The sequence below is a fragment of the Pseudopodoces humilis genome, chromosome 28, assembly GCF_049639895.1.
Source record: "Pseudopodoces humilis isolate 2021_Gansu_Grassland_sample_001 chromosome 28, ASM4963989v1, whole genome shotgun sequence".
Taxonomy (NCBI): Eukaryota; Metazoa; Chordata; class Aves; order Passeriformes; family Paridae; genus Pseudopodoces; species Pseudopodoces humilis.
Genome location: NC_142227.1, coordinates 3,708,448 through 3,728,735, shown reverse-complemented (window position 1 = coordinate 3,728,735; position 20,288 = coordinate 3,708,448). Strand labels below are relative to the sequence as shown.

General features: G+C 60.1%; 1 protein-coding gene across 2 annotated transcripts in view; it reads left to right on the top strand.

Annotated features, from left to right (window-relative positions):
- The window catches only part of ADAMTS10 (ADAM metallopeptidase with thrombospondin type 1 motif 10), a 63,310-nt gene extending 43,970 nt beyond the window's left edge, over positions 1-19,340 (top strand). For both annotated transcript variants that reach the window (XM_005531252.3, XM_088067736.1), the window contains 13 exons: positions 2,090-2,235; positions 3,023-3,086; positions 4,810-4,912; positions 9,972-10,105; positions 11,152-11,275; positions 11,661-11,741; positions 12,772-12,935; positions 13,488-13,614; positions 14,982-15,111; positions 15,475-15,679; positions 16,291-16,467; positions 17,105-17,261; positions 17,700-19,340. In XM_005531252.3, coding sequence (XP_005531309.2) covers positions 2,090-2,235; positions 3,023-3,086; positions 4,810-4,912; positions 9,972-10,105; positions 11,152-11,275; positions 11,661-11,741; positions 12,772-12,935; positions 13,488-13,614; positions 14,982-15,111; positions 15,475-15,679; positions 16,291-16,467; positions 17,105-17,261; positions 17,700-17,809 — 1,722 coding nt within the window. In that variant the 3' untranslated portion in view covers positions 17,810-19,340. The remainder of the gene's footprint in view (positions 1-2,089; positions 2,236-3,022; positions 3,087-4,809; positions 4,913-9,971; positions 10,106-11,151; positions 11,276-11,660; positions 11,742-12,771; positions 12,936-13,487; positions 13,615-14,981; positions 15,112-15,474; positions 15,680-16,290; positions 16,468-17,104; positions 17,262-17,699) is intronic.
- The last annotated feature ends 948 nt before the right edge of the window (positions 19,341-20,288 follow it).

Genomic DNA, 20,288 nt, shown 5'->3' with positions numbered 1-20,288 from the left:
GGATTCTGTGAACCCCCAGTTACCTTCCTGTGCTTTTCCTTTTGGATCCATTCATTCTCTGGAAGTGATTTGATGGCCCTGGGTGGAAGAAAATGCACTTTTATGTGAAGTTCTGTCCCCAGCTGGAGCTCCTGGGGTGAGCCCCAGACCTCAGCCCTTGCCTGGAGCTCTCCAAGGTCTCCCCTGGCTTCTCCCTTTGCCCTGGGGAGAGCAGACAGAGGGATCAGGGAATTTAAAGCATGAAATATTAAAGGAGAGAGAAAATTCCTGTGCTCTGCCAGCCAGTGTGGGGGAAGGCTGAGCCAAGCTCTGCTGTGCCCACATCCCACATCTCTGGGATTTCCTCCTCCCACATCCTCCTTTTTTGAATTAATCCATCTGTTACTGTCATGGCTTCACCTGTCCTTCCCCTAGAACACACAGAGGCATTTTTATCTCCTTTTTCCCAGCTTTTCCCACTTTTAAATGTCCCTTTTCCCCAAAATTTGTAACCAGGGGGGAGGGGAGGGGAAGGGAAGGGAAGGGAAGGGAAGGGAAGGGAAGGGAAGGGAAGGGAAGGGAAGGGAAGGGAAGGGAAGGGAAGGGAAGGGAAGGGAAGGGAAGGGAAGGGAAGGGAAGGGAAGGGAAGGGAAGGGAAGGGAAGGGAAGGGAAGGGAAGGGAAGGGAAGGGAAGGGAAGGGAAGGGAAGGGAAGGGAAGGGAAGGGAAGGGAAGGGAAGGGAAGGGAAGGGAAGGGAAGGGAAGGGAAGGGAAGGGAAGGGAAGGGAAGGGAAGGGAAGGGAAGGGAAGGGAAGGGAAGGGAAGGGAAGGAAGGGAAGGGAAGGGAAGGGAAGGGAAGGGAAGGGAAGGGAAGGGAAGGGAAGGGAAGGGAAGGGAAGGGAAGGGAAGGGAAGGGAAGGGAAGGGAAGGGAAGGGAAGGGAAGGGAAGGGAAGGGAAGGGAAGGGAAGGGAAGGGAAGGGAAGGGAAGGGGCCCCCAGGATTCATTGGAGCTATTCCCAGGAATAGTGTGAGGTACCCAGGCTGTGCCTGCAGAGCATCTCCTGCACATGGGCTCCCCCTTTGGAGAGGTGCTGGTGCTCCCAGGGTTCGTGAGCTGGGATTCCTGGAAGCCACCGTGCGTTTTTCCCAGCTGCCCATGCACAGTTGGCTCAGGAGGAGCAGGGAGAGGCTGTGCCAGCAGCTCCAGGGTGGGTTCCCAGCCCCTGGAAGGAGCACACAGCACTTTCTTCCTTCCTGGGATTATCTCAGCCCCCGGGGCTCTGTGTCCGGCACCGCGCCCGGAGAGCGGCTCTGGCACCGTCCCACCCTCCCATCCCTGGGGACTGCAGGGGCTGTGGGACATGGGCCAGGCCTGAGGAAATATTTCACAGGCAAATTTCCATGAGCATCTGGCTCCCAGTAGGACGGGGACTCTGTAAGGATCCTCAGCACAGCAATGACACAACAACGCTGATATGAAAATTCAAACTTTATTTGAACCCGAGCCCTTCGCTGATCAGGACATTTTGGACACAGGAACCACAGCCTGAGCTCCCAGTACACACAGAACTCCCTCTGTCCTGGCAGCAGCTGTGTCCGTGTCCCCCAGGGATCCTGGCCCTGCCCAGCAGCAGCAGCTCCAACCCAAGATCACTTGGAACTCTGCCGAGGGCTTTTATAAGATGTGAGGTGTGGGCCCCAGGACCTCTTTAGAGAAGAATCCCAGACTGGCTTGGGTTGGGAGGGACCTTAAAGCTCATCCAGTGCCACCCCTGCCATGGCAGGGACACCTTCCACCATCCCAGGCTGCTCCAAGCCCTGTCCAGCCTGGCCTTGGGCACTGCCAGGGATCCAGGGGCAGCCCCAGCTGCTCTGGGCACCCTGTGGGATGTGACCCCTCACCAGTGCCTCCCAGGATGGTGCCACGGGGGCTGGGGGCCCTGGTCCCACTGACCCGGAGGAGAGACGAGCGCCCTTTCCCTCGGAGAATTTGGCTCCGGTGCAGCTCCAAGCTCAGATTCCCCGGCCTTGCGCTGGCTCCGAGTCCGGTGGCGGCTCTGGGAGAAGGAGCCGCGGTGCCCGGGGTGTGCCACGCTCTGTGTCCCCGCAGTGGTGCTACAAGAGGGAGTGTGTGCCCTTCGGGACGCGGCCGGAGGGCGTGGACGGAGCCTGGGGGTCCTGGTCCTCGTGGGGCGAGTGCAGCCGGACGTGCGGCGGCGGCGTGTCCTCGTCCGTGCGCCACTGCGACAGCCCCAGGTACGTTCGGGGCCCTGCCAGCGTGGCCCTGAGGAGTCCCAGAGGCTCCAGGGCAGGGGGCAAGGCAGGGCCAGGTGCCTCTGTGCCCCAGCTGCTGTGGGGAAGGGGATTTGTCAGCTTCAGGCTTCCCTGCCCCGAGCCCTGGCAGTGCCTGAGGTGAGGAGCGGAGAGCAGAGGATGGAGAGCAAAGCTGGCACAGATGGCACTGCCTGAGGACACAGGAGCCCTCCCAGCTGGAGAATTGGCTCTCCCAGCAATTCCTGCCCCTTCCAGCCATGCGTTTTTGGGAGGGCGGTGGGGGGAGGAAAGGGAGCAAGAGAAGGAAAAGCAGCCTCAGGCCATTCCCAGTAGAGCAGGCACATCATCCTATCAAAGATCCTGATAATAATCCACTCCTCCAGTGCCACCCCAGCCCTGTGCGTGTCCCTGTGTCCCTTCGTGTCACCTGAGCATCAGTGACAGCTGCACTCACAGAAAGCTGGGCCTGGTTCCATTTCAGGAATGGCTCCTGGAAAGTTTGGCAGGTTTTGAATGCCTTTGTCCAGCCCTGTGCTCTGAGTTGGTGTTGGAGCTGCACCACAGCCCCAAACCCTCTGTGCAAAACCCACTGAGCACTTGGGGGGAGATTTTAGGGGCTGCACTCCAGAAATGCCCAGGCAGGATCTGTGTTTGTGGCAGAGCAGGGTTGGGAAAAGCCACCTGGGGCAGCCACCTCAAGCTCCTCGGGGTAAAATCCCGCCCCAAACAGTGCCTGGGGCTGCTCAGCATCTCCTTCCCTCTTTGGCAGGCCCACCATAGGAGGGAAATACTGCCTGGGAGAGAGGAAACGCTACCGCTCCTGCAACACCGACGTGAGTGTGCTGGGATGGGAGGGATGGAGGAGGGGGATCAGCCCTGTCCCAATGGGATCAGCCCTGTCTGAATGGGATCAGCCCTGTCCCAATGGGATCAGCCCTGTCCCAATGGGATCAGCCCTGTCCCAGTGGGATCAGCCCTGTCCCAGTGAGATCAGCCCTGTCCCAATGGGATCAGCCCTGTCCCAGTGGGATCAGCCCTGTCTGAATGGGATCAGCCCTGTCCCAATGGGATCAGCCCTGTCCCAGTGGGATCAGCCCTGTCCCAGTGGGATCAGCCCTGTCCCAATGGGATCAGCCCTGTCTGAATGGGATCAGCCCTGTCCCAGTGGGATCAGCCCTGTCCCAGTGGGATCAGCCCTGTCCCAATGGGATCAGCCCTGTCTGAATGGGATCAGCCCTGTCCCAATGGGATCAGCCCTGTCCCAATGGGATCAGCCCTGTCCCAATGGGATCAGCCCTGTCTGAATGGGATCAGCCCTGTCCCAATGGGATCAGCCCTGTCCCAATGGGATCAGCCCTGTCCCAATGGGATCAGCCCTGTCTGAATGGGATCAGCCCTGTCCCAGTGAGATCAGCCCTGTCCCAATGGGATCAGCCCTGTCTGAATGGGATCAGCCCTGTCCCAATGGGATCAGCCCTGTCCCAATGGGATCAGCCCTGTCTGAATGGGATCAGCCCTGTCTGAATGGGATCAGCCCTGTCCCAGTGAGATCAGCCCTGTCCCAGTGGGATCAGCCCTGTCCAGATTGGGATGAGCCCTCTCCCTTTAGGATGAGCCCTGTCCTGATGGGATGAACCCTCTAGACGTGGGATGAGCCCTCTCTGGTTGGGATTAGCCCTCTCTGGGTTGAATGAGCCCTGTCTGGATGGGATGAGCCTGGCAGGTGGGATGAGCCTGTCCGGGTGGGATGAGCCTGTCCAGGTGGGATGAGCCTGTCCGGGTGGGATGAGCCTGTCCAGGTGGGATGAGCCTGTCCGGGTGGGATGAGCCTGTCCGGGTGGGATGAGCCTGTCCAGGTGGGATGAGCCTGGCAGGTGGGATGAGCCTGTCCGGGTGGGATGAGCCTGGCAGGTGGGATGAGCCTGGCAGGTGCCGGCAGCGATCCCACAATGGGGAATTCCTGGCAGGACCAGGCAGGTGGGAGCTCCAGGGGCGGGTGGGCTGCAGGGACCTGCAGGGCTTGGGGATCCAGAGGGGCCCGAGGATGAGGAGGGAAAGGAGGGGAGACAGAGGATTCCAGCTCTGCCAGGCCAGCGCTGCCTCCCCCAGGCTGCTCAGGTGAGAGCAGCTCAGGGGAGGCTGAGGCTTAAACCTCGAAGATTGACAGGGAAAAAACTGCGGTGAGGGGATGCTCAGTGAAGCTTTGGACCCGGGGAATTGTGGCTTTAACAGCCACGGGCTGCTGGTGAGGGAAACAGATGGGTCCTGTTCCTTCCCTGGGCTTTGCACTGGGTTTTGAGGGATTGCTCCCAGAATCAGGAGGGGTCAGAGCTCCTGGGGCCCCTCCTCGTGCTCTTGGTCTTCAAATCGTGTCTGGCTTTGCAGGAGGGACTGTCCTGACACCTTGTCCCAGTGTTAGGGCTGGTGTCCCTGTCCCAGGGGGCTGGTGGCCCTGTCCCAGTGTCAGAGCTGGTGGCCCTGTCCCAGGGGTGGTGGCCGTGCCTGGAGCAGCCCCTGCCCTGCTGGCCTCACTGACCAGTGGCTGTGTGACCACAGGACTGTCCCCCGGGCTCGCAGGATTTCCGAGAGCTGCAGTGTGCCGAGTTTGACAACGTGCCCTTCCGAGGGAAGTACTACACCTGGAAAACCTACCGGGGAGGTGAGTCTGGGGCAGGGGCTGCTCGGGGCTGCTGGCCCAAGGGCTCTGGGGACACTTGGTCAGGATTTCTGCAGCTCTGGTGCCGCAGGTTGGCCTCTCTGAGCTCCTGATCTGTGCTGCCTCCCCTCTGGTGCCAGGGCACCCCTCCAGGAACCTGCTGTGCCCCCATCCCGGGTCACCTCCCCCTGTCCCAGCAGCTCTGGGGCGGTTCTTCCCTCCAGGCTGGATCCCGAGCTGCTGAGGGAGCAGAGGAAGGTGGAGAGGAGAAGGGAGAGTCTGGTGGGGAGGAGACAGAGCAGGCAGGGAAAGCTTCCTGAGCAGGAGAAGGGATGGGATCCGGTGGATCCTTCAAAGAGCAGCACTTCCCCTTTCTGAGGTCAGCCCTGGGTGAGGGGCAGGAGGAGGCTCTGTGGCAGAAATCTCCTCACAGTGAGGAGGAACAGCTCGTCTCCTTGGTGGAGTGGATGAACTGGGCTGGGAAATCTTTCCCAGCTGTGTAAACAAGCCCAGCTCCCAGCAGGGCTCCTGCAGCTGGAGCAGCTGTGCTGAGGCTGCAGGGGATGCATCAATAAAAACGGAATCAAATTGTGAGGCTGGAAAGTCACCCCAAGGCCCCCGTGGGTGCCAAGGTGGAAGACAACCCTGCAGGCTGGAGCTGCCCTGGCTCAGACCTCTCTCCTCCCCAGGCATGGCCCAGGGCTTGGCTGGCCAGCTCAACATCACCCTTGAGGTGTCAGCTCACCCTGATATGGGTTTTTGGCTTTCATAAAGAGCCCCTTCCTCTCCCTGTGCCTCAGCTTCCTCTGCCATAAAACAAGTGATGAAACCTCTCCCCTCAGGGGCTGGCAGTGCTGACAGAGCCGTGTTGTGAGGGGATCTGGGAGCTTCATCTCCCCTTCCCACCTTGGCTGTGGGCAAGGGTCACGAGGAGCACTTTTATTTTGATTATTCAGGGTCAGAGGGAGTCACTGTTGTCCCCTGGGGAGGGACCATGGAGTGGGGAAGGACAAGGGACTGCTTTGCACAAGTCTGGGCTCTCTGTCAGGACTGGGGAGACCTGGTTTGTGTGCAGCACCTAAAGGGGGCTGGAAGGAAAAACAGAGAATTTTAGTAAGGCCTGGAGTGTCAGGACACAGGGAATGGCTCCCACTGCCAGAGGGCAGGGCTGGATGGGATATTGGGAAGGAATTGTTGGCTGGGAGGGTGGGCAGGCCCTGGCACAGGGTGCCCAGAGCAGCTGGGGCTGCCCCTGGATCCCTGGAAGTGTCCAAGGCCAGGCTGGGCTGGGTTTGGAGCAGCCTGGGATGGTGGAAGGTGTCCCTGCCATGGCAGGGGTGGCACTGAGGGGCTTTGAGGTCCCTCCCCACCCAACCCCCTCTGTGACTCCACGATTTCAGCAGCACAAGGACCTTCATCCTCACATGCCTGGGGGGTTTGTGCTCCTCGGTGGCCTTTGGGTGTCAGAGGCACATCCTGGAGGAACTGGGGACGTCCCTTGCACCTCCACCTTCCCCATGTCACAGATCCCACCCCAGGGAGTGACCCCTCCTGCCCTGCCCTGGGCACTGGGGTGGCACTGGGGGCTGCTCCTGTCCTCCTGAGCCCTTCCAGCAGTGCCAGAGCCCTGGGGCATGGGGGGTGTCAGTCCCTCCCTCCCTCCCCCTGGCACCAGCAGCCCCCCAGGATCCCCCTTTGCTGGCAGCCTCATCCCTGGGCATTCCTCCTCCAGCTGGCACTTTGGGAGCCCATCACCACCCTGGCCCTCCTCTGAGCCCCTTCCCCTGCCCAGCTCATCCCCAGCTTCCCAAAAACGTGGCTGGGCTCGGGGCTGCCTCTCCCCACCTTTCTTTGGGAAATCTCCTGGGCACGGAGCAACCCCACCCTGCACACAAGGAGCGCCCACCAGTCCTGAGGGGATTGGGGAAGAGCTTGTCAGGAAAATAAACCCACAAACACCAGGGGTTTATGTCCAAAAAGGAGACAGGAGTGCTTTTAGTTTATTCTAATAAAGGGAGAGGCCACGGGGCATTCCCCTGGGGACTCTCGATTTTTGGAGGGCACAGCTTCCTTTTTATCCCAATTTCCCTCTCTCTTTCCCCACTGGCTGAGGAACTTGAGAGGCACAGATTTCCCGGAATGCCTGACACCTAAGATCCCCCTCTAATGTATAACCCCAACTCTTAATTTTTAATTTTTATGGAATTTATGGTGTTTTGGTATATCCAATTTCATTTACCAGCAATTTACCAAATTTACAGTTTGTTTGTATAGGTAAATATCTTTTTCCATTCATCAATCCGTGGAATCCATCCCATTGTTTCTGTTATCTCTCAGTGCTGCTTTCATCTATCAGCAGCTCCTTTGGAAAGACAAATCCATCATTCCTCTGGAGCTTGATCCCGGTCCCTGGGCTGTGTGTGGGGCTGTTCTGGTGCTCATTCCCAGCGATCCCAGAGAGGAGCACTGAGCTCAGCAGCCTGCAGATACCTCACAGAACGTGCCTTTAATTGTTTCTTTGCTTTGCTTTGCTCTCTGCTCTCTTCATTTCGCTCTTGGCCGATGCGGGAGCTCGGGGAGAGCGATGGGAGGAGCAGGAGCTTGTGGAAAACAGGAGATTGCTCGTCAGAAATTGTAAAAAGGCTTAATTCCTCCATGGGAGAGAGCAGGCAGGAGGAACAAAACATCCTCAGAGGCAGCAGCCAGCTGAAAATGTTCTGTTTTAACAGCTCTGTTAAACAGGCAAAGGAAAAACCACGGCAGACCCCAAGTGAAGGGAGGGGGTCAGAATCTGCAGGACGGTGCCTGGCTGGGGCTTTCACCCCTCTGGGACAGGGACAGGAGCCCAGGAAGGGCTGGAGCTGTGCCAGGGCTTGGGATGGATCTCAGGGCAAGGTTCTTCCCCCCGAGGCTGCTGGCACTGCCCAGGCTCCCCAGGGAATGGGCCCGGCCCCAAGGCTGCCAGAGCTCCAGGAGCGTTTGGACAGCGCTCTCAGGGATGCTCAGGGTGGGCTTGTTGGGGGGTCTGGGCAGGGCCAGGGGCTGCACTGATCATCCCTGGGGGATCCAGCTTAGGATATTCTGGGATTCCAAAACTGTATTTAGCAACATTCCCTGGGCCAGCTCAGATGTCCCACTCGTTCTGTGGATGTTCCATGGGTTGCTCCCATTTCCAGGAATTCCAAGGCTCTTTGTGCTGTTCCAGAGGATCTTTCTGTGGTCCAGACTTGCCCTTGCTGTGCTCAGTGCTGCTGTCCTGGGGTCACAGCTGAACAAGGACAAGGTGATGCCCAGGGCACCCTTGGCCAGCCAAGGACTCCCCAGTTCCCAGCTGGGCAGCGACTGCAGCCTCCTTTCCTCTGGAAATGGTGACCTGGCTGCCAAGGGCAAATCCTGCCTGGAAATGGTGCCCAGGGAGGATGTGGGGACTGTTGCAGAGCTCAGGTGGCCCAGCCAGCTCGTGCAGCAGTGGCAGTCAGGACATGGGTACCAATGCAGGGTCACCCCTCTCTGCCTCCTCCACTCTCCCTCTCCCTGCTCCTCTTCCACGGGACTTTGAAGGGCAGGAGTCTCCATGGGAAGGCCTTTCCCAAGTGTCCAGTGGGGAGAGCCAGCAGGGATTCATCCCTGATGCCTTATCAGGCTACCTGAAAACAGAGGCCGGGCAAAGTGAAGAGAATAAAAAGCAATTTTATTTATTGAAGGTGCATTTAGGGCAGAGGAAACCCCCCAGGGGCTGCACCCAAAAATGGATGCCAGGGGTTTTCACACTTTTAAAGTTTGGGCCATTTGCATATTGGGGGTTAATCTTCCAATTCTAGCTTCAGGTAATGAAGTCATTTACCCCAAGTTTTCTCCCCCCAGCTCATTTTTGTTTGCACTTCTGGAGCCTGAGGCAGTGAGGTGTCCCTGATTCCCAGGCCTGGAGAGGAATTGTGTCTGACCAAAATGGGAAGACAGTAGCTGACGCTCTGTGTGGAGTTTAGAGTTATACACTGAAGAACTGCAGGATTACAAATGTGTGAAAAACATAAAGGCTAAAATCCAAAGGCATCATCCCCCATGGAGCAGTGTGACCACGGGACCCGGGTCCCAGCCCCCTGCCTGGACCCCAAGGGCAGCCCCTGCTCTCAGGGGTGGCTGCTGAGCTCCCCCTGCTCAGCAGCTGCTTCCCAGAGCTTCTCCAGGGGCTTGTCCAGGCATCCTGCTCCAAAAAATGCCTCCAAGCTGCTGAATTCCCCTCTCATGCCTCCTCCTGTTCCTCCCTCTCCCAGCTTTGCTCTCTCTTCCCCGCAGCTGCTCTCAGGTGCTTCCAGGCACAGCTGGGCCCCCCTCCCCTCCCTTTGCCCCTTTGATGTTCTGGATTGAGTTTCAGGTTTTGCACATTCCCACTCCTCCCATCCAAGGTGCTTCCCAGCCCTGGCACAGGGATCAGGACTGTGGGTGCTGCCTCCAGGAGGGAACTGCCACAGCTCAGGGTCTCCTGGGATGCTCAGTAAAGGCAGCAAACGCCACAGGCCAGACCAGGATTGGATAAAATCCAGTGGCAGGAGCCAGGGAATGCTCTGCTGGACCCCAGGCACTTTATCCAGATATCCAGGTGCTATTCCTGCAGTGCTGCTTTGGCAAAGCTTGTTGGAGAATATAGGAAATACAGAAATTTCAGCTGTAACTTAAAGATCCTTCTCCTTCATCCTCGTGCTGCTGTCGCCTTTGCTGGGAGGGGTTTGGTACCACCGGCCTCGGACAGAAAGGAGCGATTTCCCTGGCCCAAACTTGGTTCTTCTGCTCTGGCAGCTGAAAAAACCTTGGGAAGGTAACTCAGGAGCTGCTGCCTCAGTTTCCCTGCTGGTAAAGCGGGCAGAAGGGTTTTACAACTCGTGAAGTGCCAGGAGTGACCCAGATAAGATGAAATTCCTTTGTTTCCCTCCCTGTCACATCCGGCCCATGTCCCCAGGCTGGCAGTGTCCCCCCAGGGGTCCCTCCTCCAGGGGCATCCTCCTGGTTTTCCACATCTTTTCCCTGCTTGGTGGCCCCGTTTGAAGCTGTGCTTCTTCCCCAGGGGGTGTCAAGGCCTGTTCCCTCAACTGCCTGGCCGAGGGCTTCAACTTCTACACGGAGCGGGCGGCGGCCGTGGTGGACGGGACCCCGTGCAGGCAGGACTCGAACGACATCTGTGTCAATGGGGAGTGCAAGGTGGGACAGGGACAGGGACAGGGACAGACCCTGGGCAGGGGAGTGAGGCCCTCAAACTCCTCACACAGACATGGGAGGGTTAAGAGAGCTGGGGGTGCTCACCTGGAGAAGAGAAGGCTCCAGGGAGAGCTCAGAGCCCCTTGCAGGGCCTAAAGGGGCTCCAGGAGAGCTGGAGAGGGACTGGGGACAAGGCCTGGAGGGACAGGACACAGGGAATGGCTCCCAGTGCCAGAGGGCAGGGCTGGATGGGATATTGGGAAGGAATTGTTCCCTGGGAGGGTGGGCAGGCCCTGGCACAGGGTGCCCAGAGCAGCTGGGGCTGCCCCTGGATCCCTGGCAGTGCCCAAGGCCAGGCTGGACGGGGCTTGGAGCAGCCTGGGATGGTGGAAGGTGTCCCTGCCATGGCAGGGCTGGAATGGGATGGGCTTTAAGGTCCCTTCCAACCCAAACCATGCTGTAATTCCATGATTTCTCTTCCTGGACACCCTCTGGGAGCAGGAACATTCCCCCCCGGGGCTTGTGCCCATCCTCTCTGCAGGCATTCCCTGTCTCATGGATGGATCTCTGCCCTCCCAGCCTGTGCAGCTCCAGGCCCTTTGATGCTTCCCTTGGGATCTGGGGGGAGCTGGCAAAGTTAATTATAAGAAATCGCTGTGGGAGTGACCAGCATCCCCCAGCAGACACACAGACAGACAGACAGACAGACAGACCGTGTGTCTGTCTCCCTTCCTGTATCTCTGGGATCTGTGTCCCCACGGGGCTGAACACGCTGTGGAACAGAGGGGGATTGTCCCCGAGGCAGCCACAGCTGCCGGTGGCCTTTGTGCCACCCCGCGGGCAGAGGGACAGAGGCCACAAGGACACGGGGACAGCAGGGACAGGGCTTGTGCTCCCCAGGCATCCCAAGCTCTGCCTATCCCCGGATTCCCAGGAGAGGGGCGGCAGGGGCGGCACTGCTGGGGTGCCCAGGGCAGTGAGGGGACCCCGGGGTGCTGCAGGGGAGGGAAGGGCCCCTCCAGGCTCATTCCTGCTGCTCCTCCCCGCAGCACGTGGGCTGTGACCGGGTGCTGGGCTCCGACTCCAAGGAGGACAAGTGCCGGGTGTGCGGGGGAGACGGCAGCTCCTGCGAGACCATCGAGGGCATCTTCAACCACTCCCTGCCCGAGGGAGGTAGGGAACAACCGGCCTGGTCACCCTCAAATCCCTCCTCGACCTCACCCGGCCCTGGGGACAGGCAGGGACAAATCCCAGAGCGACATCCCAAGGGGTAGGAGCAGGCTAGAGGGGAACAAATCCCTCCTGTCCACCAGCCCAGCCGTGCCCCAGCCCCAAATCTCTGACACAGAGCTCCAAGCTCCTTCCCTGCTCCCCAGCCCACGCTGCCCCTGAGCCAGGGCTGATCCCAGCCAGTCCCACAGTGCAAAGCCACTCTGGTGCCCAAAATGCTTTTTCCATCATTTCCCATGCACAAGGGGTTGGCTCACACTCCCAGCCCGGGGCAGGGCTGGCTCTGGGACTGGAGGATGAAAGTCCCACTCACCTGGCTGTCCCACAGGGTACGAGGAGGTGATCCAGATCCCCAAGGGATCCGTCCACATCGACATCCGGGAGCTGAACCTCTCCATCAACTACCTGGGTGAGACAGGGATGCTGAAATCCCGGCCAGGCCCTGCTTCTCCCTGGGATTACCGGGGTCTGGGAAAGGCCTGGCAAGGAGAACTCCCCACTGCAGCTGGGAACGGGCTGGGGGGTCCCAGGCTGGGATTTGTGGGCAGCATGGGCTGTGTCCCCGTGTCCCCACTGTTCCTGTGTGCCTCTGCCCTGTGTTGGCATCACAACCCTGCACAAACCCCACATCCCACAGTTCCTGGCACTGCCTGTGGCTCCCTGCCATTCCCCCTCTGCCATCCTGGGGATTAAAAACGCTCACATTTTCCTCAGGCTTGGTTTTCCATCCTCAGTCCCGCTTTCACAGCAGGGATTTTCTTTCCCGTTTTTCCTCCCTGTCCTCCGAGCGATGCAGGGCAGGGTGCAGGAGCCAGCAGGACTCTCCTGGCAGCATCCCTCCGGTCCAGCTCCCATTGCTGGGATTCGGGGTGCTGCCATCCCTCCCTGCCCGCTGCGTGGGGGCTCCTCGTGTCTGGGGATCCCCCTCTGCCCCTTTGGGATCTCCCCTGGCATCCCAGACGGAGGGAGCATCCTCCAGCCTGTCCCGGTGCCGAGCGGGGGCCAGCGGGAATGCGGCAGGGAAGGAGCGAGCGGCCCGATCCCCCTCTAGCGACCCTGCCGGGCAACCACAGCCCGGCCCCGGGCCCCAGCAGCTCCGGCAGCCCCGAGCCAGCCCGCACAGCCGGCTTTGAGACCCGAGCCAGCCCGCACAGCCGGCTTTGAGCCCCGAGCCAGCCCGCACAGCCGGCTTTGAGCCCCGAGCCCCCGCCCAGCTGAGCTCCCCGCAGCCCCAGGGAGGTGCTGGGCAGGCTGAGGAGCTCCGTGGGCACCCTGGTCCCACCCTGCTGGTGGCTCCGTGTGACCCTGAGCCCTCCTGTGGGACAGGGACATTTACCCTGTCCTGGCCGTGCTCTGAGCCCGGCAGGTGAGGAGAACCTGGCTGAAGTGGGCCCAGGTACTCGAGGCTGTGTGCTGAGCCCCCTCCCCTGTCCTGGCAGCGCTGCGAGGGGAGAGTGGTGAATATTTCATCAACGGGAAGCTCTCCATCGATCCCCCCCGGCGCTTCGACGTCGCCGGCACCACCTTCCACTACAGGAGGTCCCCTGAGGAGCCCGAGTCCCTGGAGGCTTTGGGACCCACCAATGTCACCCTCTTTGTCATGGTTGGTAACTTCATCCTGGTGTGGTCCTTGCCGTGGCTAGGTGGGGACTGGAGCTGATCAGCCCCTGGTGCGGCTGGCAGGAGTAAAGGGACACAGAGACCAGAAGTAAATTGGGCTAAATTCACACAATCAAGCACAGAATTAATTAGGTTGGAAAAGCCCTTAGAGACCATCGAGGCCAGCCTGTGAGCTGACACTGCCTTGTCAGCCAGACCATGGCACCGAGGGCTCCAGCCTTTGAAAGAGTCACCCCAGAGGGGACAGGAGCCCACAGTCAGGCCTTGGGAGGCCAGTGCTTCATCCCCTGGGCACTCTCAGATCCCCCTCCCTAATTGCCAGGTCTCCCACCCTAACCTGTCACGTTTTGGGATGATTCCACCCTTAAGTGCCTGGGAGCTCCATCTCTGATCGAGCACCGCTGTCACCACACGTGGCTGCCCTGGGAGGGGCTGGGAAGGGGGCAGGGGAAGGTTCCAGCTGCCCTGGCTGTCGGAGAGGCTGTGGGATGCCAGCCAGGTGGGCACTGATGTCCCAGGGGTGCCTTTCCCGCAGGTGCTGGTGCGGACGGAGCTGCAGGGGATCCGCTACAAGTTCAACGCTCCCGTGGGCAGGGATGGCTCCAGCCTGTTCTCCTGGCACTACACCCCATGGACCAAGTGCTCCGTGCTGTGTGCAGGGGGTGAGCTCCGCTGCTGGGCTGGTTTGGGGGGACACGTGGGTGTCTCTATTGGGAACAGCGAGAAGAACAACACAGACTCTCTTGTGAGTTGAACAGGAGAGTTCCTCCAAGGTTTATTATCTCAGATCTTCTTTTATAGACCAATACATGAAAGTACAGAAAGGTAAAACTCTTATTGGTCACTGAACTAACACATCACCATCATTGGTCAGTGGGGTACACCACCCCCCGACCTTCTCTTGCAAGAAAACAAGAATCTGACAAACAGCACCTGCAAGGCTGTCTTCTTCTATCTCTGAGGATTGTTTTAATTCCTCCTTATGAATTCCCAGGCCATTTTCTCAGGCAAGACTGAGAAGTTATGCAGCCTGCTTTTCCACAGGCGCTGTGCTTCATAGTTAGCATCCATAGACGGGACCCCCCTGTGCTGTGTCCGGGGCTCTGGTTGGCTCTGAGGAGCTCTGGGGTCTCTACACGGCCCCACCCCGTGCTCAGCCATGTGAGAGTTGTGTCAGGCAGTGCCTCAGCGAAGAACCCGGGTGCCACCTTCAGCTGGGCCACAGGAATGGGTGGAAGGGCCTTAAAGACCAAAATTTTCTACCCCTGCCATGGCAGGGACACTTTCCACTGTCCCAGAGTGCTCCAAGCCCTGTCCAGCCTGGCCTCGGACACTGCCAGGGATGGAGCAAGGACAGTCACGTCAGTCTGTGAACTGAAACACACCTGGAGCTGCCCTGAGTCCTTGGGCTGGTTCCCATGGGGTGGCACACAGGTTTGGGCTGTCTCAGGACTTTGGAGAGCCTGGCTGGGAGGGGCTGAGCTGGTATTCAGAGGAGGATGTCCCAGTAATGTTCCTTGTTTAAAGCTCAGGGCCCTGCCCTGGTCTGGTGTGCCAGACAATGATTAAGTGTTGTCCTTCCTTGTTCCTGTTATTCCCCAAGTGCTGCCCAGAAAGGCCAGGGTTAGAACAGGTTCACTTGAGCATGAGATCCCTGGAATGCTGTGATCCTCCTTCCCCTGGTGTGTCCTGCCCTGGCTAGTGAGCTCTAGAATCCCAGAATCATCGAGGCTGGAAAACCCTGCAGGGCCACTGAGTCCAACCTGTGCCCGATCCTCACCTTGTCACCCAGAGTTTGACACTCAGACATTGACACCATCATTCCACACCATCCCTGTTCTCTGGAGATGTCAGAGAAGCCCTTGGTTCCGAATGGAGGAATAGGCTCAGGTTCCATGTGCAGGGACAAGTGGCCGCTGTGTCACATCACCCTGTGGGAGCAGAGCTGTGGGGATGGCACTCTCAGCCTGGCTCTGCTCCAGCCTCAGCCTCCTCCTCCCTTTCCCCCTTCCCTCTTTTCCCCGGGCAGGCAGCCAGATCCAGTCTGTGGTGTGCAGGAAACTCTCCGATGGCTCAACCGTCCCCAACCACTTCTGCAGCGCTGACACCAAAGTGCCCGAGCGGCAGAGGAGCTGCAACACCGAGCCCTGTCCCCCAGCGTGAGTACCTGGAGCACAGCCCTGGAGCCAGGGGGGAACCAGGCTGGAAGAGAGTGAAATTCCCCCTGGCTGCCATTGCCAAGTCCCAGCCCCCACTGGTGGCACTGCCTGGCTGGAGCAGCTCTGCTGGGGAATGGGGCGGGGGTTTCTCCTCTGTGTCCCAGATATCCAGTGAGTCCCTCAGGAATTGTCCAGCCCTGGCTCCTCTCCTGGAGGGGAAGGGCGGATGGGCAGGAGCTCTGTGGTTCAGCCAGAGCTGCCTGGGAGGCTGTGGCTGGAGTAGGACCAGGGTTGTGTGCAGGAGTGTGGGGACAGGCCCAGCCCAGCGTGCCCCTCCAAGCTCTGCTCTTGACCCATCTCCAGCTGGGCCATTGGGAACTGGTCCGAGTGCAGCCGGAGCTGCAACGAGGGCGTCCGGACCCGCAGCGTCTTCTGCAAGAGGAAGATCTCTGCCAGCGAGGAGAAAACCCTGGATGATGCCTCCTGCACCCAGCCACGGCCAAAGATGCTGGAGCCCTGCAACAACCAAACGTGTCCTCCAGAGTGGGTGGCCCTGGACTGGTCGGAGGTGAGTGCCAGAGGAGGGACACGGAGCTGGGGAAGGCTCTGAGGAGCAGCTGAGGGCACTTGGCTCGTTCAGCTGGAGCAGAGGAGACTGAGGGGAGGCTCCTCGGGGGCTGCAGCTCCTCCCGAGGGGAGGCGGAGGGGCAGGGGCTGAGCTCTGCTCTGGGACAGGGACAGGAGCCCAGGAAGGGCTGGAGCTGTGCCAGGGCTTGGGATGGATCTCAGGGCAAGGTTCTTCCCCCCGAGGCTGCTGGCACTGCCCAGGCTCCCCAGGGAATGGGCCCGGCCCCAAGGCTGCCAGAGCTCCAGGAGCGTTTGGACAGCGCTCTCAGGGATGCTCAGGGTGGGCTTGTTGGGGGGTCTGGGCAGGGCCAGGGGCTGCACTGATCATCCCTGAGGGATCCAGCTCTGGAGATTCCAGGATTCTGCGATTGACATCGTCCCTCACCTCTCTGAGGGCGCTGCTCCAGGGGTGCCAATCACCACGATGGCCATGGCGAGCGCATGTGGGAATGTTGTAACTCAGGAGCCAGGAAGGGTGGGAGTGGCACGGGGGGAGCCAGAGCTGTCCCTGTCCCCTCCTTGCTGCCCTGACCGTGTCCCCTGTCCCTGCAGTGCACCCCGAGCTGCGGGCCCGGCTTCCGCCACCGCATCGTCCTGTGCAAGAGCGGCGACCACAGCGTGACCCTGCCCACCTCCCAGTGCCACGAGGCCGCCAAGCCCCCCACCAGCATGAGGTGCAACCTGCGGCGCTGCCCCCCGCCCCGCTGGGTCACCGGCGAGTGGGGAGAGGTAGGGACAGCCCTCCCCACGGGGGTCTTGCAGGAAAAGCCCCCCCAGCCCTTCAAACCCAGGGGGAGGATCTTACCGGCCAGCAGAGCCCTGGGTGGCCACCACAACTATCCAGGGGACAGCAGGACCCCGTGGGGGTGTCCTGTGCCCCCTTCTTGGCTCGTTTGTGATGGTGACCCAAGGGCAGGGGTGATCCTGGGGGTGTCCCAGGCCTAGCAGGACCCCACAGAAGGCACTGAAGGGTCCCCATGGGGTCAGCAGGCTGCAGAGGTGGGCTGGCCCCATGCCAAGCGGGGCCACTGCTGATCCCCCCAGAGCCCGGTGGGGTGACCCTGCCAGTCCCCCCTGCCTTCCAACAGCCCTGGAGCTGCAGGGTGCCATTGGGTGCAGGAGGCCTGGCAAAGGCCGGTGATTTAGAGCTGGATGAGGGATCCTCCTTGAACCCTGGACAATCAAACCAAGCTTTTTTGGGATGCAGGGCCACAGCACTCGGTCATTCCAGGGAGTCTCAGCTGGGGAGGGAAGGGACAACCCCCTCCAGCACCCTTTGCACCCCCTAACCCCCATCTGTGCCCGCTCCTGTCACGTTCCTGAGGCCGTGGTGGCCACTGCAGCTCTCTCTGTGCTGTCCCCACAGTGCTCTGCCCAGTGTGGCCTCGGCCAGCAGAGAAGATCCGTCCAGTGCCTGGCTCACACCGGACAGCCGTCCATGGACTGCATGGAGGCCCTGCAGCCCCCTGGGATGCAGCAGTGCGAGACCAAGTGCGAGTCGGGGCCCACGGACAACCCTGAAGGTGAGGGGGTCTCTGGGGAGGGGACACGTGTCCCCCTGGGGACACTGCAGCCAGCACAGCACCAGATGGGTGGGGAGATCCCATCCCAGGCCAGGTTGGACACTGGGGCTGGGAGCAGACTGGGACAGTGGGAGGTGTCCCTGCAGTGGCAGGGGTGGCACTGGATGGGCTTTAAGGTTCTTCCAACCCAAATCACTCCGTTGAAAATGTGGCCATTCCATGGCTCTGGTCCCAGACCCACCTGGTGCACCTTGACCCCGAGAAATGAAGGAACCACACCTTGAGAAATGCAGGAACTGCACCTTGGCAAAGAGAGGTTTTCATTAGTGAGGTCCTCAGCAGCTTCTTCACCACAGCTGCGTCTTTCAGCTTCCTGCAAAACCCCCCAGGATCTCCTCAGCCCGGCTGTGACCCCGCTCCCCCCTGTGTCCCCTGCAGAGTGCAAGGATGTGAACAAGGTGGCCTACTGCCCGCTCGTCCTCAAGTTCAAGTTCTGCAGCCGGACCTACTTCCGACAGATGTGCTGTAAAACCTGCCAGGGGCACTAGGACACAGCGGGACACAGCGGGACCCCCGTGGCAAAACTGGAAGGCCAAAGCTACGCCCGAGGGCTGCCGAGCCGTGCCCTCCCTGCCCGCCCCGGGAATCTCCCCTGGCTCCCACACAGACTCCGGCCACGCTTCCAGCGGGAGCCAACGTCACCCAAAGCCGTCCCCCACAGACCCCCTTGGCCCCCGAGCTTCACAATGGCAGGTTCCCAGTTAAACCACTGCAGCCCCGGCCGGATGAGTGCTGGGAGAGGGGGGAGCTGGGCAGAGCAGGGACTTTACTTGAAATTCTGATGTTGTTATTTATTAGTAGCGGAGCCAGGTCCCGGGCGCCACTGAGGGAAGCGGCACCGCTCGCCCCGCTCCTGCCTCATCCTGCTCCGTGTCCCCGGGGCATCATCACGGGGCTTGAGCACTCCTGGGGCTGCTGCCCTTCCCTCGGGATCCCAGGGGAGACGGGGAGGAGGGTGCAGGTGCCTCCAGCGTGGCTCGTGGGCGATGGATGAAGAGGAGCCGCCGTGGGGAGTGGGGCTGGAGCAGGGATTTTGTCTCCTCGGTCACCTCGGCACTGGCAGCTGGGCACAGGGAACAGGACACCCCGTGAGCAGAGGGTGACACCAGCTTAACTGGGAGGGGGGGTTCTTCAAACCTGCTTGGATTAGGGCGTTCCCCTATTTGTCCTCACCGCCCTTGTCACTTCTAGGAGCAGTTTTTAGCTGAGGTGGGGGCAGAGGCGTGCTCGGGGTTGCAGTCCCTCCATGGGCATTGGGGCTGTGCCAGGCTCAGGGAGCAAAGCAGAGGAGGATGCAGGACAAGAAGGGTCCTGTCACAGCGTCCCCAGGGCCTGGCACGGCCCAGAGATCACCTCAGCCTCTGCAGCGGCCTCGCTTCCAAAGGTGCTTCATTTCCAAAGGTGCTTTGCCCCCTAAAGGTGCTTTTGCCTCCAAAGGCAGCCTGGCCACGTGGGGCTGTGGCCTCGAGGTGCCAGTCCCAGTGCCACCCACTCCTCTGCCCACGGGAGGCCTCCAGTGATGGGAAAAGAGCAGGCTTGAAATTCCTCCAGGTCACCTCGTGGCCAAACCTGTGCCAGTTTCTCCAGGGGCAGCCTGTGGAGGAGACCTGACTTCAACTCTCCAAAGCATGTGCTTTTTGTCAGCATTATCTTATTATGATTATTTTCAGGCCTTTCCACATCACAGCGATGGGAAAGCTTTGTCCAAAGCCGTGTTTTGTTCCCTTGGGGCCATCCCTACGGTGCAGGGAGGGGACAGTCCCCTTCCCCCGTCTGTTCCCCTCCCAGCTGCGTTTTTGTGTCCACCTGCTCCTCAGCCGATCGCAGCTTCTCTGGTGCTCAGCAAACCTCGTTTCTCTTCCTTCCTGGTGCCATGCTCCGTTCTGACGTTTTTGGGTGAGGGGAGGGGGTGTTTTCACCATTTTTATATCGATATATATCTACTGACCAATGTTTAACATACTAACTCTGAGGAGGAGCGACGTAACGGCATGAATTATAATAAAGGAGTAGCTACGATCCCGGGCACAGCTTCTGCTCCCACTTGTGTTCCAGGCTGGGTTTGGGCACCCACAGCACCAAAATCCACCCCAAAGGAGGGGTGTGGAGGCAGGGGAGGGTTTTCCCTGGGGATGAGAGTGGGTTGAACAGGTGGGGATTCACCCAGAGCTGCTTTAGGACGCGGAGGAACAATTTCCCTGCACGGCAAAGAGAATCCCCCATGCTGGTGATGCTGGGCTGGGCCAGCAGGGGAGGGGGGGATTCTGCCCCATTCAGGTGAGACCCCACCTGCAGAGCTGCCCCAGTCCTGGGGAACAACATCAGGAGGACATGGAGCTGCTGGAGCCAGTCCAGAGGAGGCCACGGAGCTGCTCCAAGGGCTGGAGCCCCTCTGCTCTGGAGCCAGGCTGGGAGAGCTGGGGGTGCTCACCTGGAGAAGAGAAGGCTCCAGGGAGAGCTCAGAGCCCCTTGCAGGGCCTAAAGGGGCTCCAGGAGAGCTGGAGAGGGACTGGGGACAAGGCCTGGAGGGACAGGACACAGGGAATGGCTCCCACTGCCAGAGGGCAGGGCTGGATGGGATATTGGGAAGGAATTGTTGGCTGTGAGGGTGGGCAGGCCCTGGCACAGGGTGCCCAGAGCAGCTGTGGCTGCCCCTGGATCCCTGGCAGTGCCCAAGGCCAGGCTGGACGGGGCTTGGAGCAGCCTGGGATGGTGGAAGGTGTCCCTGCCATGGCAGGGACCCATTGGCTTTGACCCAAACCAAACCATCCTGAAACTCTGCAGGGGACAGTGAGGACAGAGTGGCCAAGGACTCTCTCAGGCCTTGGCGTCCTGCAGCAGCCCCGCTTTGCTCTGCACTCAAGTGGGGCTTCTTGGATATTAAAAAAAAATAAAAAAATTTAAAAAAAAATCAGCAACCAAAAGCATTTTGTTCTCAAAACCACCTCCAGGCACTGATGACCCTGC